Source organism: Ceratotherium simum, chromosome 11 (genome assembly GCF_057802395.1).
Source record: "Ceratotherium simum simum isolate JZ-2026a chromosome 11, ASM5780239v1, whole genome shotgun sequence".
Classification (NCBI taxonomy): Eukaryota; Metazoa; Chordata; class Mammalia; order Perissodactyla; family Rhinocerotidae; genus Ceratotherium; species Ceratotherium simum.
In genome coordinates, this window is record NC_141910.1 from 47985382 (window position 1) to 48002416 (window position 17035).

General features: G+C 37.1%; 1 protein-coding gene across 18 annotated transcripts in view; it reads right to left on the bottom strand.

The window, feature by feature from the left end:
- The window catches only part of LTBP1 (latent transforming growth factor beta binding protein 1), a 384533-nt gene that overhangs the window by 64353 nt on the left and 303145 nt on the right, over positions 1–17035 (bottom strand). For all 18 annotated transcript variants that reach the window (XM_087436922.1, XM_087436919.1, XM_087436921.1 and 15 more), the window contains 2 exons: positions 14951–15073; positions 9379–9504 (listed from right to left, as the gene is read on the bottom strand). In XM_087436922.1, coding sequence (XP_087293048.1) covers positions 9379–9504; positions 14951–15073 — 249 coding nt within the window. The remainder of the gene's footprint in view (positions 1–9378; positions 9505–14950; positions 15074–17035) is intronic.

The following is a 17035-nucleotide window of genomic DNA, read 5'->3' on the forward strand; positions in this document are numbered from 1 at the left end:
CCGACTAAAATATTAAGAGACTCTGAGTAGTAATCCTGATCACCACTCCCTATCTGTATCTAAGTGATCCAAATACTCTGAAATTTAATTTTCTCCAAGTGCAAAATGAAGTCAAGCTACTTTTGTTTCTGTTTTTTTTTTTAAATAGGAATATAGGTGAAAATAAGAGAACACATGCAATGCAATACATCTTTCCTTAAAAATTTAACTACATTTCTATATGACCCACTGCAAGTCAAGGAAATTGCTTGAATCCTCTGTCCAGAATATGCTACTATTTTGTCCTGTAGAAGGTGATGGAGAATTATTATGGAGTGAATTTTTGAATCCTTTTTTTAGAATTATAACAGCATTGTTATGTATTTAGGATAGACTGGAATCCTAATGTTCTAGGATATAGGGTTTACGAATTATGAATATTTAAAGAGATAATGGAAAATGGAAGAAAGACACTTTTAATGTTCCAAGTGGAGGTCATATCTGATTGTTAAGCATTGATGACGAGATACTAGATCTGGATCAATTCGGCTCCACTCCCTGCCCAGAGTTCACCTGGCCCTCTGAGAGCGGGGTCCCCCTCCCCTCTCTTTCCCCACTCCACGTGCCCTTTCATAAGTTTAAAAATAATCATAGCTAGTAAATGTTCTTTTACATGAAGGTAAAATATAAAATTAGTGAGTTTTTAAATTTTGTAATTTTTTTTGAACACCCAAAAGAATGGTGTTTACTAAGAATTTTTCAAGTATTTAAATTATGTCCCTAGTTCTCATTTCCATTAGGCTTTTGAAGACAAGAAAGTGGGATAAATGTACAGAAGAAGACTCTCTCTTTATCATCCAAAATAAGGTCAAGGATGAAAATCCTCACAAACGAAATCATTTTAGATTAGCTACTTTAAAAAAAAATCCAAGAAGAATATTTCCGCTTTTACATTTCAAACTGTTATTAACAAGCTCATGCAGTAAAAGACCAAGAAAATGGGGCAAGTGCTCTGTCTCAGTTTTCCTTATTGAGGGAGCTCACAAAGGCTCTGTAGCTGGAAAGGGCATTGTGTCATTCAACAGCTATGAAAGCCTGCAGTTTGCACTGGGCTCATACCTTCCCACTCAGAGAACAGGGACGTGGGGTGGAGCTAAGAGGAGCTGCGTGGGGAAGCCACTGTCTGTGCCAGATGTTTGTTTAATTACAATAAAACCTCGATATTATAGGTTAAAATCCAAAACTGAATATCTGTGACATTTAAAGGAAAAATTCTGAATTAAGTTGAAAAGAAGTATATTTTTAAAGAGACACAAAACACTTTCTTTTCACAAAAGCAAAACCTGTAAACACAAGTCATCTATGCTTCTTTCGAGACATCCATGTTTCTTTCGAGAAAAAGAGAATCAAAGTCTATTTCTGAACCTAAAATGCCACTTTCTTCTTATTTCTTTCCACTATGGACTGACAGAATATTATCTAAAAACTGGAGAAGTGAACAAGAAGAATTTCAATATGCTACAGAAAAAAAAACATTTCTAAAAATTTAAAGGAAAGAAATAAGAAGAAAGCTTTAAAAAAACTTTTCTATTCCTGAAGGTCAAGAATAATCCTAATAATCTCCATTATATAATGGACTATCACAGAAAGTGGAGTATTTGAATAAATTCTGATATGAACAAATTCCATGCCATTCAGAAAAAGTTCAAAAGAACTTTTTCCATAAGATACTTATTGAAAATATCCTGAACTTCAGTTGCATATTTCTCCTACCACAGTTACTTGCAAAAGATAATATATGTGAAATACACATTTTGTGTTTTTATACTGTATAAGTTTTTAAAAAGCACTACTATTTTGTCTTATATTTATTTATAACCATTTGGATTATCTTTGCATTAATTTAATAGTTTTACATTTTTATACCTGAGATTTTCTAAAAAATAAACATCTTATTCTAACTTTAGAGCCATGCTGTACATTTTCTCTTTTCATATAGTCTTCCTTACACTAAGAGGTGCTGCCAGTAAGGACCGGGAGAAAGCCCTAAGTACAGGCCAAACATATCAAACCCCAGATTCATCTTTTTGACACTTAGGCCCCAGGGGCAACATATGATCAGCCAAAAAATTCCCATTTTTTTCACTATTCTAATTTTTCTCTTTCTATATTCAAATAGGAGGCCAAGAAAGATCAGTTATGAAACCACAGAAAACAGACAGTGTACCTCTAGAAATAACAACTCCAATGCTTTAATGCAAACAAGCATCAGCATTAGCCATCAGTTTACTGGCAACAGATATACGAAAAATTTAAAACTTGAAATACTTGTGGGGTAAATGGGGCATGTCAGTCATACGGAACTCTGAAAGAAAACAAAGGGTGGGGAATTAAAGCAAATTATGTATAAATGAGCTACTGTACTATAGTCTACATGACTTTAAATAAATTTGGGGTTTAAAGGTAGATAGAATATAGTAATCCATTTATATCCAGACCTGGATTTAGAACTACTAGACAATTTAATTCACAAATACTTACATAATCTGATCATGTGTTATTTTGTAAGCACTGATCATATAAAAATAGATGTTAAATGCTCCCTCCTTTAAGTGCCCACATATTAAGGAAACAAATGGCAATAACTAGGGTGCCAGTGTAAGAAGTGCTAAAATACCAACAATAATTCACATTCATGAAGCATGTTCTATGGGCCAGGCTCCACTCTAAGTTGATACTTGCCAACACACATCAACATATTTAATTCTCACAACAACCCTCTGTAGGTACTATTAGTATCTTCATTATGCACATGGGGCACTGAGGCACGTGTGCTTTATGAATTTACCCAAGTTCACGTAGATTAGAAGTGTTGGAGTAAGTTCAAGCCCACGTACTTGGACTCCACAGTCTAACTTCTTAACCACTGCTATACCCAACAATTATGCAGGGTGTGCTTCAGAGAATTAAGTCTTCAAAAAATAGGGACGGCTTCACAAAAGTGCACAACACACACAATTTGGAGTAATCTTACGTCTGTTTTCCTGATAGTCCAGGATGATTACAGACCATCTCTTCATCCTCTCATTCATTCACCAAATATTTATTGTGCCCTAACTATTCTGAATGGCGTGCAGCTGTGAACAAAACAGATCAAGATCCCTGTCTCATCAGCCTTAGAGTCTAGCAGTGGGGTCTGATAATAAAGAACCAACAAGACGAAGAAGTACAATAAGGTAGTTAAAAAAAAAAAGCAACGAGGGGGAACAAGAAGTGTTAGGGGTGAGTGAACGTGAGAAAGGGTGGTCAGAAAAGGTCTCATTGAATAAAGACCTATAGGAGATGAGCGGTGACAATCTTTGCACTTATTATTAGTACAATAAATTTCCTTATTTTAAGTGTTCATTGCAGCTAAAAGCATACCATTAATACTTAACCTTCCTATAGGTTTGTTGTGAAGATTAAATGAGAAAGTGGGTACGAAGCACTTAACATACTGTCTGGCTCATAACAAGAACTCAGTGAATGCTAGCTATTATCATCATTGCTATTTGTTTCAATAAAATCACGAAATCAGATATATGAAGTATCTCTAGTCCACTCACACTGGGAGTCCAAGACAACCACATAATATTCTATTAGTTAGATACCTAACAAGTAACTGATTCTGGAATCAATATATTAAGCATTACAATTTAGGTCTAAAGGATAAAAATACTACTCATAACAACCTTCCATGACCTACCAAGAACTCAGTCATTGGTGGTGTCAAGAGACTCACCAAAATAGATGCAGGAAGCCTGGTGCCCCAGATGTGAGCTGGGTGGCAGTGGAAGGTGTGAGAGGCAGCTTGCCTGTTCACAGACCTCACTTTCCGGCAGTTTCATGTCTATTTTTTGGCTGCAAGGAAAGTGTTTACTTCTCCTTCTATGAACAGATGATTTTCCATAGCTCTGGGGTTTTAGAAGGTCAGCAGTGATAAAAGGCTTAGGAAGAACTCTCGAATTTTTTTGCTACTATTATGAATTTCTTTATAAAAATGTTGATATATAGAAGATAATCAAGCAGTGCATGGAAAATATGTATTCCAGGTCCAAAGGCAGCTTATTCCAGCAAAATTTCCTCAGCTCTCTCCCTAATGATTTAAACATCCATTTTCATTCACTTCTGCAGAAGTACATTCACAGGAGGAGTGAGTGTGAAAGAACAGTAGCCTTTACAGCAGGAAGAAGCCACTTCCCTTCCTTACCTGGAATGTTCTCTGATCCTTTTTCTTTTCAAAAGTGGGAGAGAAAGAATTCTATTGTTAACCTAAATTCCCTTTCTTTAGAAAAGTAAGAAAACACTCAGATTGTATTCTCTCACTAGATTTTTCAGTTTCTGACCCTAAAACTACTGGGAAAAAACCCTAAATATCTTTGGGCCAAGCAGCCAGATGTAATATATCATTGTGTCAGATACTTCAATGTCCTACTTGGCTAAATCATTTTCAAAAATATTTTCTCTTTGGTGATAGATATAAAGTTCTATCTCCATGCCACAAAACCACCAATTGCCTTGGAGCATTGACAACAATGGTTTTATACTTTCTTTCTACGCTGTTCGTAGAAAATGTACCTAAAAGTCTGAAAACAAAACCACACTTGCTCACAATTCAATTTTATTTCTTTGATTTGGCAAAAGTTGCCTTTACTGCATTTTTTGGTTCTCAATGAACACAAAATTGGCCTAAGAGTTTGAATCCAACTTCTTTTAGTCTTTCTGATATCACTGTTCTCAGTAAATTTCCAGAAGCTACCCATCCTTACCACTTGCATTTGTTGTATTTTCCCTTTCAAACGAATGAGTTAGCAAGAAGTGGTTTATAGTAGATATCTAAAAAGGTTATGGGATCAGAGTCTCTGTAGATTGATTCTTTGAATACTGTGGGATTCAGAGTTCAGGCTAGATGTTACAAGAAGTCCCCTTCCAATACTATAGTTCTCAAGTTTTGAATCAATACAAGAATTGTTTTGAAACTGGGAGCAGAAGCTTCTGATAACATACTCCATCTGAGGTACTATTTTGAAAAATGAGAAATACACAACAACGTTCAGGGGAGGAAAATATAGGAGTGGAATACAGAATTAAAATTAAAGGTTTTGATTTTTCCTTTCTGATGAAAAATAGGTAATTTCAGAAATGTCCGATTTTTAAAAAACATTATTAACAGCGGTTTTAGGTTCACAGTAAAATTTCACGGCAAGTTCCCATATTCCCTAACTCCCCTCCCCTTCCCCAGCCTCCCCCACTATCAACATCCCCGAATCAGAGTGGTATATTTGTCCAATCGATGAATGTACATAGCCACACTGTTATCAACCAAAGTCCACAGCTTACATTAGGGTTTGCTCTTGGTATTGTACTCTGATTTTTCATTCCCGTCTGGATAACAGAATTCACGCTGGCAATGTGAAAAGGGCCCTCAGCAGACAATCTCATGCCCTCTTGTCTATTTATTGACAAGCTATTATCACTTAGCCAGTGGACAACTAGTTTGAAAAAGGCACTTAATATGGCTTCATTTGTTACACACAAAACTTTAATATTTCTTTCATAAACCCACATTACAGAGGCAGAATGGCCAATTCTGACCACCCTAGTTAGCATCGTACCAGCTTCCCGTTCCTTGTTCTAGACCTCAGACCTTCCTTACTCTGCTCTATTTTTTTTTTTTCCCATAGGGTTTATCACTTTCTAGCATATATGTAGTTTGTTCGTTTGTTGCCTCAATAAAAGTGGAGATCTTTTTTTGTTTGCTGACATAGCCCCAGTACCTAGAACAGTGGCTGGTACACAGTATACAGTTAATAAATATCTGTCAAATGAATGAAAGAATGAGGATGCTTTCTAAAAGACAAGGCCTTAGGGAGTGATTTTGGTCATGGTTTGGAGGCCTAATTAGCCATGACTAACCAGATTCTGTAAGCCACTGATGCTCCCTCTGTGTTGCTGGGCTCCTTTGGGGTCCCTACTAGACAAGAGTCAAGATTCTACTGTGTGTACACGCTGGAAAGCACAGTGAGGTCTAGAGATGTCTGATGTCCCCAACTCCACTTGTTGTCATACAAGCTCTCACTCAACCTGGATGCCTAACTGGGAGAGCACAGGGGCTCCTGGCCGAGAGCAGCATGCAGAGAGGAAGGTGAATGGAGTGATGCAAAGTCAGAGACCAGGAGGCACTTCTCCATGGGGGTCTGGGGACAGACGTGGTGACACTTAGGAATCCGACTGTCACAAGTTTCCCTATTCTTCTCCCACTCACACACATTCTGCTGATGAAGAAACCAAACCCTGAGTCAGCTTATAAATGGAATGATAAATATTTTTCCTATGAACTAAAATTCCACAATAAAAAAATGGAAAAAAAGAGCAGAAGAATTTTATTTTAAAACAAATGGATAAGATAAATTGGGATATAAAACAGTGAGCTGAGTGAAAGACGCAAAAAGTTTCCTTTGCTTTTCTACACAAGATAAAAGCTTCTCATAACCAGAGATGAACTGTGGTTATGAGAAGAAAGGAAAGTATAGAGGAGGAAGCCAATCAAAGGGTCTTGTTCCCCCGCACTTTTCTGACATCCACGTATGGGACTTGAGAAAAACCACCTGTGCATTATATTACATATGGCATGTCGCACCCTGCACTTATTTATATCTATAAAGTATAATGATGTTATATTATTTAAATACAAAAACATAGTTTTCTATATATACTATTTACTTATTTATCCCTGATTCCTCTCCTGGCTCCACGTAGACAAGAACTGGGTGTTTTGCCCTCAGAACAGTAACAGTGCCTGGCACAAAGCAGGTGCTCTGTAACTACTTGTTGAGTGAATGAATAAATAGCTGCTCACCCACCACTTACTTCCCACTCCACTGGAACTTCATCACGCTGGTGTTCTTCATCTCATGTGGGAGAAGCAAGGTGTTTCTCCTTCCCCTCCCAGGCACGTGCTCCCAGAGTACCACATACAGAAGGGAAAGGAAGGAGCCAGTGGTGCTGTTTTTATTTCTATAGAATCTGCTGTGCTACTTGCAGGAGACGGCTCATGTTGACAGAGTATGCCTCTTCATTGTGTTTCAATAACAGTGATCAGACGCTGACAACTCTCCATGCCATGGGAAATCAGGGAAGAGCCTTCCTTCTCTCAGCTGGGCAGGATCCATTTAGCCTACTTACAGCAGGGTATGGCAGCCCCAGTGTCCACATGGTTTTGGCTGCTTTAACCAGAAGTTCAGAAGTAAGTCGGTGGAAGGGCATGAAGTAAGAGTGCTAGTCACTTCTCAATGTTAATTCAAGGTCTACGCACATCAGCTCCATAGCTAAATCCTGATCACACGGGCTGGCTTCATCCTACACCATAGCCAGGGGTAGAATCAGGACATACTGCAACTGACACAAGTTTGAAACTAAGTCTAACAAAAGAAAATTTGGACCAGTTTAATATATTGGGTTAGGCTCATAAAAAACGAAAGCCTTGCAAAGCTTATTCTAGAAAGGGAATAACATGCCTGACCATTACAGCGATTTCTAGTTATACTGCCATATAGCAACACAATATTATAAATTACCTATTTTATTACTTGTAAAATTGTCCAGTTTCTGAAGTAAAAATAAGGGACCAAGTGTCAAAGAAAGTATACTATAGTATACTAATTTACAAAGCACTAGACGTTTTCTACAAACACGTTTTTAAATTCAAGTCCTTGCCAAGTAAATGCCTAACAAAATTAGAACTGCAACTAACTGCAAGTAACTCTCCAGTTGCTTAAATCAGTATTTAAAAAGATACAGAATTAAAGAAAAATTACTAAGTATAAAAGACAAAATAAACGTGAATATATTTATATTGGTATATTCTTCTGGAACAATAGCTTTGACTAGTGAGCACTTCAGATGACTTACATTTTTTCTGAACATAGTTTTTACACAGCACAACCATCAGCAATTACAACTTGGAGCATTTTTCAGTGAGGCAAGCCTTTACCGTCCATGCTTTAGAGCTAACTGAAGCAGCAAACCTGCACCTTTCTGCAATGCAGGGAAACGTGCATTTGGCAAATCGGTTTTATCAGTGACTCACATGGGTCAGTATCCTATCCCTCTGCCAGGGAATGCAGGGATCTGTCCAGGAGAATGAATGCATTCATGCAATGTCTTTCTTAAGAGCTCTAAATATAAAATTAATGTACAACTCCAACCACTGAAACACGGAGTCCTTATACATTTTTCATGGCCACGTTTTTACAATGTTTTTCTCCATTTCCCAAATTTTGATCACTTCCACACCCCTCAAAATCTGCTTGCTCAAACTCCACCCGGCACTATCTCTCTTTCACTTTAAGCCAAATTTGGCATCAATGTTTTGTCTGCTCAGCAGGAGAGCAATTTCAACAATCTCCTTCTTTTTATAAGATCGGTTTATTCCTCCCAATATAATAATTAGTTTCAGATGAACCTGGTCGCTGCTCCTCGGCTTGATTCCATTGTGGTACGAGCCAGGAGAGCAGACACTTCCTCTTGCACTATTTTTTACAGCAAAGAATTTGGGTACTATCACAGGCCCAGAACAGAACCTCCACAATTTACTTCTTTAAGACATAGCTGGGTTTTGATAACCTAGATTCTTAAAGAGAGGGATTGAAAGTATAATTTGGGGCATCTTTTCAGTTTACTTTTAAAAAGGTTCTGATGAATTATTCCTCAATTTATCAAACTATAATAAGTCATCAAGAACATAAATCTTATGAATATAACCAATGCTGTATCCCTGCAAACACACAGAGGTTGCAAACGGGAAGCCAACAGTGTTATCTTAATGTCTTACAACTTAAGTAGCTTTTAGGAGATACTAAATACTGACAGGTAAGAAAATACACTGGCTTAGAGCTAAGAACACTAGAAGAATAACTCTGGAAAACCTCTGCTGACAATGGTACAGAGAAAAATCAAGCAAGATATTTTTATAAACCAAATGATAAGATGATCTATACGAAGCAGGACCAAAACTGGCAGAGCCTCGAGTTACACCAGAGGTCGCCACAGCTCTCCTTTAGGTCTCCCAAGTACATTTAAAATCATTACATCCTGCACATTTCGATTCATTAATTCAGCACCAGCAGTGGAATCCTCTGAGTATTTTCACCGTCATAACCTTAGGTTATCCTATTTGCAAATCCCAAGAACCCCTGGAATGTGATTTCAGGTAGGAGCCACCTTGATGCATACATGTTTTGAGGCCTTAAATTATGAGTATCTCTTAGTGTCTTAGAGACTTTGCCTGTTTAAATAGAAAGCAATCTCTTCTCTGCTTATAAATGCAATAACTATATGATTTCTTATGGTTTATCTTACCTTCACATGTACGGCCATCTGCAGAGATTGAGAAACCCTGCTCACAGACACAGTGAAAAGAACCGTCTGTGTTGAGACACTCTCCATGAGGACCACAGAGTCCCGGCTGTTCACATTCATTAATATCTGGAATTAAAAGGCGTTCCAAATGCTTGAAAAAAAATCTGTTCTGTTTTCACATGATATCAGACATATAGTGAGCAAAATCTATTACAAAATGGTCAGACATTTATTTTGTGGCACAAATACACCATTTGTACATACGCCAGACCACATGACAGGCTGAATCGTCATGACAAAGAAACTAGGTTGAATCATATGAAATAGCCAATGTGCAACCATTTTCGACAAAGAAAGCAATTTCATAGGTTCGACCCAAAGGTAGCCTTTTCTCAGACATATCAGAGGCTTGAGGTATATTTGAGACTCGAATAGCATAAACAACTCCTCTGTGAACTATTCTTCATCAGTGAGAATGCTGTGTTCTCCACTGTCCTCTCCCACCACTATGCACACAACTCTGTTGTAGCCCGTAGCATCTCATCACGTCCACGCCTCTCGTCACGTCCATGCCTATTTATCCCCAGGATGCAAACTTCTTAAGGGCAAGGCTGAACATATCTTATTTAGAGTATTTGGTTCACAAATGGCACTTCACAAATGTCTGCTGAATATATAAACAAAATAGACTCCGATCTATATTTCTTTGAAAACGGATAAAAGAAATAAAATACAAGAAAAAGAAGGCCTTTTAAGCCAGGGAAGCTCTTATTATTTGCACAGCTTCGTGATGATGAAATTAGTGAATGAGGGTCAAGAGCTTAGCACAGGTTCCTGATACACAACTAAGGGTCAAAAAGCGGTAGCTACTATTATTAAGACTCATGAACAAATCATGCTGTAGTTAAACTTGTGTTGACCATCTTACATTCTGCTTGTCTGCAATGAAGAGTGATTATGCTCCCCATGGCCAGGGTCACGATGTACTCCTAAACACTGATAATGTGCAACGTGTTTGGTGTAAGTGAAACGTATCCTAATTATGTTGGATAACAATGCCCAAGTTGACACAACATAAGGAATCCTGGAGAATGGTTCTCCTATTCACATTGGTACTGACCCATGCAACTGCCTATTTGCACTGCGTTTTAATTGTTGTTTTACTCACCTGTGTCCCTCATTACACTGACGCTCCCTGAGGAGAAATGTAGATTTTAGTGAGTCCCCAACTCCTAGCACAGCATATTAATAGTGTGTTAGAAATGTCTGGCCACCACCAAATTTCACAGTTTTGTTCATTCTCTACTAACTGAACAGTGATTGGTTAAGGTTCTCTTAGTTAATCGGGATCATATTGGGCCGGCCCCGTGGCTTAGCGGTTAAGTGCGTGCGCTCTGCTGCCGGCGGCCCGGGTTCGGATCCCGGGCGCGCACCGAGGCACCACCCCTCCAGCCATGCTGAGGCCGCGTCCCACATACAGCAACTAGAAGGATGTGCAGCTATGACAGACAACTATGTACTGGGGCTTTGGGGGAAAAATAAATAAATAAAAAAAAAAATCTTTAATCGGGATCATAAAAACTATCACTATCCTTGGCACCATTCAGGCAGTAGCCCTACTAAGGTCATTTTCCTATCTTCCTCAAGTCTCCTAGGCCCTCCTTTACCTCTTACTAAAGAGGTCCTTGATTCATCCTCTTAGAAGTCCATCTTTAATTCAATTAAAAACATTTATTGAATGCTTCCTATGAAAAGGTTGAATAGGATGGGGTCCCTGCCATTCTGAAGCTCACAATATAATAAGGGAAGCAGGAACCAACATGAATAACTGCAAATCTTAATGGGAGCATGAAAAAGGCACAGAGCATGAGCCCTTCCTAGTGACCGCGAAGAACATGCTTCATCATCAACCCTGTACCTCTTCTCCTCCATAAAGTCATCCCTTTCCCTGCATCCAAGATCTCCTGGGGATCTTCTTTTTGATTGTTGATCTCATTGTACAACAGGAATTCTGGCAATATCATTGATGTATCCATCTCTCTGTATTAATCCTGAGCTCTTTACCCTTCCATCCGGGTATAATTCAGACTTATTGCTGAATCAAAATAAGAAACCAAGCAGGAACTACTCATCTTTTCTTAACAATCCTCCTATTCTTGTTATTGTTACTAATTTTAAAATATTTCAAGGAAAGGCAATGAATCATTTTCTCCTTGACTATTTATCAATATGATTTTACTCTGTGAAATTCTTTATTTCTTTTATAAAATCTCTGATATCTTCTGTTTGTTTCCAACCAGCTGATAACACTTTAGATTGGTCATCTTTTTTGAACTCTGACCTTCTCTTAGCCTTTAGTTCCATTCTTTCTTTCCAACCTGCTGCCTAGAGTTACCTCTACCTGGACAACAAGATGCCATGAAGTTCCACTGGCCAGGAGATCAAGACCAAGGTCCATATCCAACTTGTGGAGCCCAGGAGGTTAACCAAGACTTCCTTCTTATTTTATCCTATGCCTCAATGTAGCCCTTTAAAAGTTGCCAGCTTTGCAACCTCACACAGGGAATAAAGTGCATAAAGTTCTTGCTTCAAGAGAAGTCATTGATTAACAAATAATTGTCTAAAAAGTCTGATGACAGAAACTGAAGACGAATTCTCAGATTTTTTTCCAGGAAACCACTAAGCAAGAACAACATGAATATCTGGAACTAGAGAAACATATGCATTCAATTTGGGCTGTACTTATTGAGGCATTTCTAAACTATGCTGCTAGTAACTCAGCTGAAAGCCAGGCTATATTTAAGTTGGGTTTCTTTCATGGGTCCGAGATTCCACAGAAATTCACAATTTGGCATGCGTAAGTCAAAATGTGAAACTGAAGTGTGTTCTGAATCTCAAATGTAGGCTGCCACATTCCTAAAGATACTGTTAACATGGAATTTCCATGCTATCTGTATATCATTGTTAATTTTTCTGGGGGAAGAGACTCTTACACTTCCAACTGAAAATGCCTTACTGACTATGGAACTATCTTCAGATTATTAGGTAAGGTTTAAAGTTTATGCTGATCACATTGTTATTCAAATATGTCCCATGGTTATGAGCATTGTCATCAATTACATTTTCAGTATTAAAACAAACAACGGAATCTACACCTATGTACAGAATGCTGACATGATCATGGGATTAGACAGAAGTAGGCTACTAACTCAGGCAGAATGAAGGATCACAAGGCCTCGAGTGACATAGCAAAAAGAAATGATTCAAAATAAGTTGAGGGCCGGCCCCGTGGCTTAGCGGTTGAGTGCGCGGGCTCCACTGCTGGCGGCCTGGGTTCGGATCCCGGGCGCGCACCGACATGCCGCTTCTCTGGCCATGCTGAGGCCGCGTCCCACATATAGCAACTGGAGGGATGTGCAGCTATGACATACAACTATCTACTGGGGCTTTGGGGGAAAAAAATAAATAAATAAAATTAAAAAAAATAAATAAATAAGTTGAGTGTCCATGCTATTATACACAGCCTCTAATTGGAGGAGGTGCATGATAGAGCAGATTCATAGATAATATTCTTTAAACAGTACTAAAACCTGCTTCAGCAATATTTTTCATTTGTTTGGATTTAAGTTTTCAAGCAGACTTATTAATTTATTCTGGAAAACAGGAATCGCCAATGGGACAGAAGTCAATTTAATAATGATTTTAGTCAATATACATCACATGTTTGGAGCAGTCATATATTTGAGTTGATATCAAATCACAAACACAAATTTAATGAACTGAAAGAAGATAGCAGTGCCAATTAATGAATCGCATGACTAAATTAGTTTCTTGTGACTTGAGAAGTTTATAAAATTTGCCATATGAAATCATGGTGCATTTATACAAGACTTGGTTTTTGCCTCTATTCAGTCAAAAAATTGTGACAAGAGAGGAATTAGAAAAGAAAAAAGTGTTTTAAGCCCAAATGTCTGTAATAAAAACAGGATTCAGATGGATTTCTCTGGGCATCTCTTGGCATCATGATTTTATATAAATCAAGATTCATTTTATTAAGATGTAAAAATCCCAAAATGGAAATATTCTCACAAATTTATAATTCAAATGTTCCTTTTCCACTGCATTAAATCCAAGCACATTTAATTTCTGCATTGGAATTCACCTTATTGTATTATAAAGGCATTAAATATATGATATCAAATGAGGTACACCACAGTATATTTAAATCTTAAGATCAGTAAGGGAATTAATTTTAAAAGATCTTGAGGCAAAGGCCCAAGTCTTTCCTGTCTCAGTGACACACATCTGGGTGTGGATAATGATATGGATAGGATATAATATTATCCCAGTACCACATCTTAGAGAGTAGACACCATCTTCCCTTTCAAGAATACTGTAATTTGGGACATGTGAGAGGAGATATAATTTATGACAATCCAGAATAAAATAATCATACATGTCCAGGAGCAGTGTAAAGAATAACTCCAACAATCCTTTATTTATATGCACTTTGGGATACACTACAGAGTTCCATAATGGCAGAGGAACAATAAGGAAAAATAATTTACCCAACATCAGAAATTAATAAATGTAAAGGTAAATATAAATGTGAGTTTTCAATGGTAAAAATAGTCATGGATTTATTAAGACTAATAAATATAGGCAAACTTGTGGGGCAGCCAGGTGTAGGTAAAAATGTTGACACAAAGGACCTGGACAATCTGATTTTTCAGTCCCAGCATCAATAATAACTCAATGTGTTACACTGGGAAAAAACAATGAACCTCACTGTCTTCTTTCTTTTGGCTATAAATACAACGATAATTGGTTTGGCAATGTAGGGAAGAGTAGTGGGAAAAGATCACAGGTTCAAATTTCAGCTGTACTGCTTAGTAGGGAGCAGCATGCTAATTAACTTCTCTGAGCCTCGTTCCTCACGCACAAAATGGGTATAAGAAAAGCTACCTCTTAAATTCTCTACAAATTAAATGAAGCACCCACAGTAGTCGGCACACAGTAGGTGTTCCATTAAAGCTGGGGTTGTGATCGGTACTGTGTTCTTATTAGTACCTTGTGTCCACTGTACTGCTGTTTAAGAGAGTAAATGTGATTAGCACTTGGAAAAATATAAAATGCTGTCCTCTATAATTTTGACCAAATTATTAATGAGGTTTTCTAGGAAAAGAAAAAGCTGGATACTGGATACAACAGGGATCAGGAAAAGGACAGATAAATATCAGCTGTGGGACAAAATGAAATATGCCCATAAAGGATATAAAAAAGCTAGAATTTAGAGTCAAGTATCAAGGCTGGCCCATGAAAGGAACAGCAAAGTACCAGAGAAGCATGCAAAGCTAGGACACAGTTCTAAAACGCATGAGTTTCAGTTAACACGGTGCAGGGTAAAGCGAGAACTTCCTATACTTGCTGCAGACCCAAGAAAGATATTCTAATACTATGAATTGGCATAGCTCATTGACATATAAAGTGGTAAAACCACAGACTATCATCAGAGAGCATCAAAGAACTCAGCAACTATGTAAATTATGACAAAAAAACGAGAGAGAAGTACCTTGACATCCTTTGTTGTCATTTAGCTGGAATCCATCTGGACAAGTACAATCATAGGACCCTTCAGTATTAATGCAGTCGCCTCCCTGGCAAACACTATTGTCCTCCAAGCATTCGTTGATATCTACAAGTCAATTTTAAAAATTTAAAAGACGAAATAAACTATTTCTTAATTTATTCTTAATAACTTAAGAAAATTAAATATTTTCCTTATCTTTACACACAAAAATCATATAAATGAACATTATTTTATATCTCAAAACACGTAATTTTAAACGGATGACAGCTTTGTAACTTGCAGAATTTTTAAAAAATGAAACATTTTGAAAGGATTTTAGCTTTGAATAATATATAAACTGAAGTTTTAACATCAAACGAAATTAATTGGAAGAGGAAAAGTCAAAATTCTGTAACAAACAATAATTTGGCATAGTCCCTGCCCCCACAGAACAATGATTGTTCAAAAAAATGAATTCTATTAATAAAAATAAATATATAAAATATTTAATTGCTTTATCAGTCCAAAACAATTTAACATAAGAATTCTCAAAAAATTTATTTGTCAAAAGAATAATATCAACTTCAGGTATCACATGAATTTAGAGAAGACATATCACTAAGGTCAAAGGTGGCTTCATGTAACAGAAGGAATTTACCTGGAGTCTTGACAGCAGGGTGGAAAGTAGAGGGGCAGGAACAGGGGCTTTTGGCAGGGAAGGGAATTGTCAAGATCAAAAGCCTCCTTGAAGCCACAGCTATCACAAACAGGTTTGATGTTGCCTGAATTTTTTAATGTACATATTTATAGCATATGTGCAACTAAAAATGGTTTACGTAACCACTAATGAGTTTTGACTGTGAGCGTTTGAGACAATTAATGACCCTCTCACTGCATGAATGCCAGGCAGATCACTCACGAGGGCTGTTTATTACCACATTTACTCCTAGTCAGAGCTCATTATTTCTAACGCACTCCACGAGTCCTTCTTCTGTTGTCTGTGCACGGTTTAAATTATTAGCATTGAAAAAAGCTAAGAAATAAAACCTTGTTTTCTCAGAATTTGGCATATTATGGCATTTTTTTGCAAATAATTACAATTGCTGCTAAAATATATGAGAAGCTCCAGGAACAAGTGAATATGCAGACTGTTGTAATCTCTCTTATTCTCTTAGCTGTTTGGTTCAAAATATGGGGACACCAAATTAAGTTTTCCTCATAGAATCCAATCAACCAATTAACTGGCTTCTGAACCATTCATAGGACAAATAAAAGAGAAATAAGAAAGCACCTTATAATTTCTTTACAGCAAAACAAAAACAAGTTATGATGTTCACCCAGATTTAAAATGTTTCTGAATACTGACCCTAAAATGTAAAACATACCTGATATGACTTTGTCACAACTAAAGCAGGTTATTGCTTTTTCTTTTGTTTTTCTAACTTCATTGAAGTATAATTTACATACAATAAATGCAGCTAATTTTAAAAGACCAGTTCAATGAGTTGATCTGTCTTTGTGACCACCATCACAATCAAGGTATAGGCATTTCTATATCAATTTATATCCGTTAGAATCCACTGTTAGATTCTTAAGTCATTGCAAATGCAATCATTTTTAAGGAAAAGATGAGACATCTTTGTAAGGATGTCACTCTGTAGTGACAAACATAAAGCCTAAGCCTGGTGATGTTTTCCTTTGACTCTTTTTTTCCAATCTGACCTTAAGATCTCCATTCCTATTAACCTAATGCCTTGGGAGTTATAATTGCTGTGAAAAAGACAGTAAAGGAACCACAATGCACAATTAAAATAACAGAATGGAGGAATAAGTGTTTCCTCTGAAATCTAAGTATGCCCACCAATGTTTTATTCACCAGTTAACTGACCCTTGGTATATCAAGATTTCTTAAAGTGGAACCAAGGTTAATTGAGAACAGGCTCTTAAATATAAATTCTGTGAAAATAGTTCTTAAGCCTCAACTCTCTGCTAATTTCATGATTTTGAATAGTGATTGTGCCAAACAGGGATAAATTCTAGCCTACTATTTATGAATCTTTGCCATAAAACATGTACTAAATAAATAAA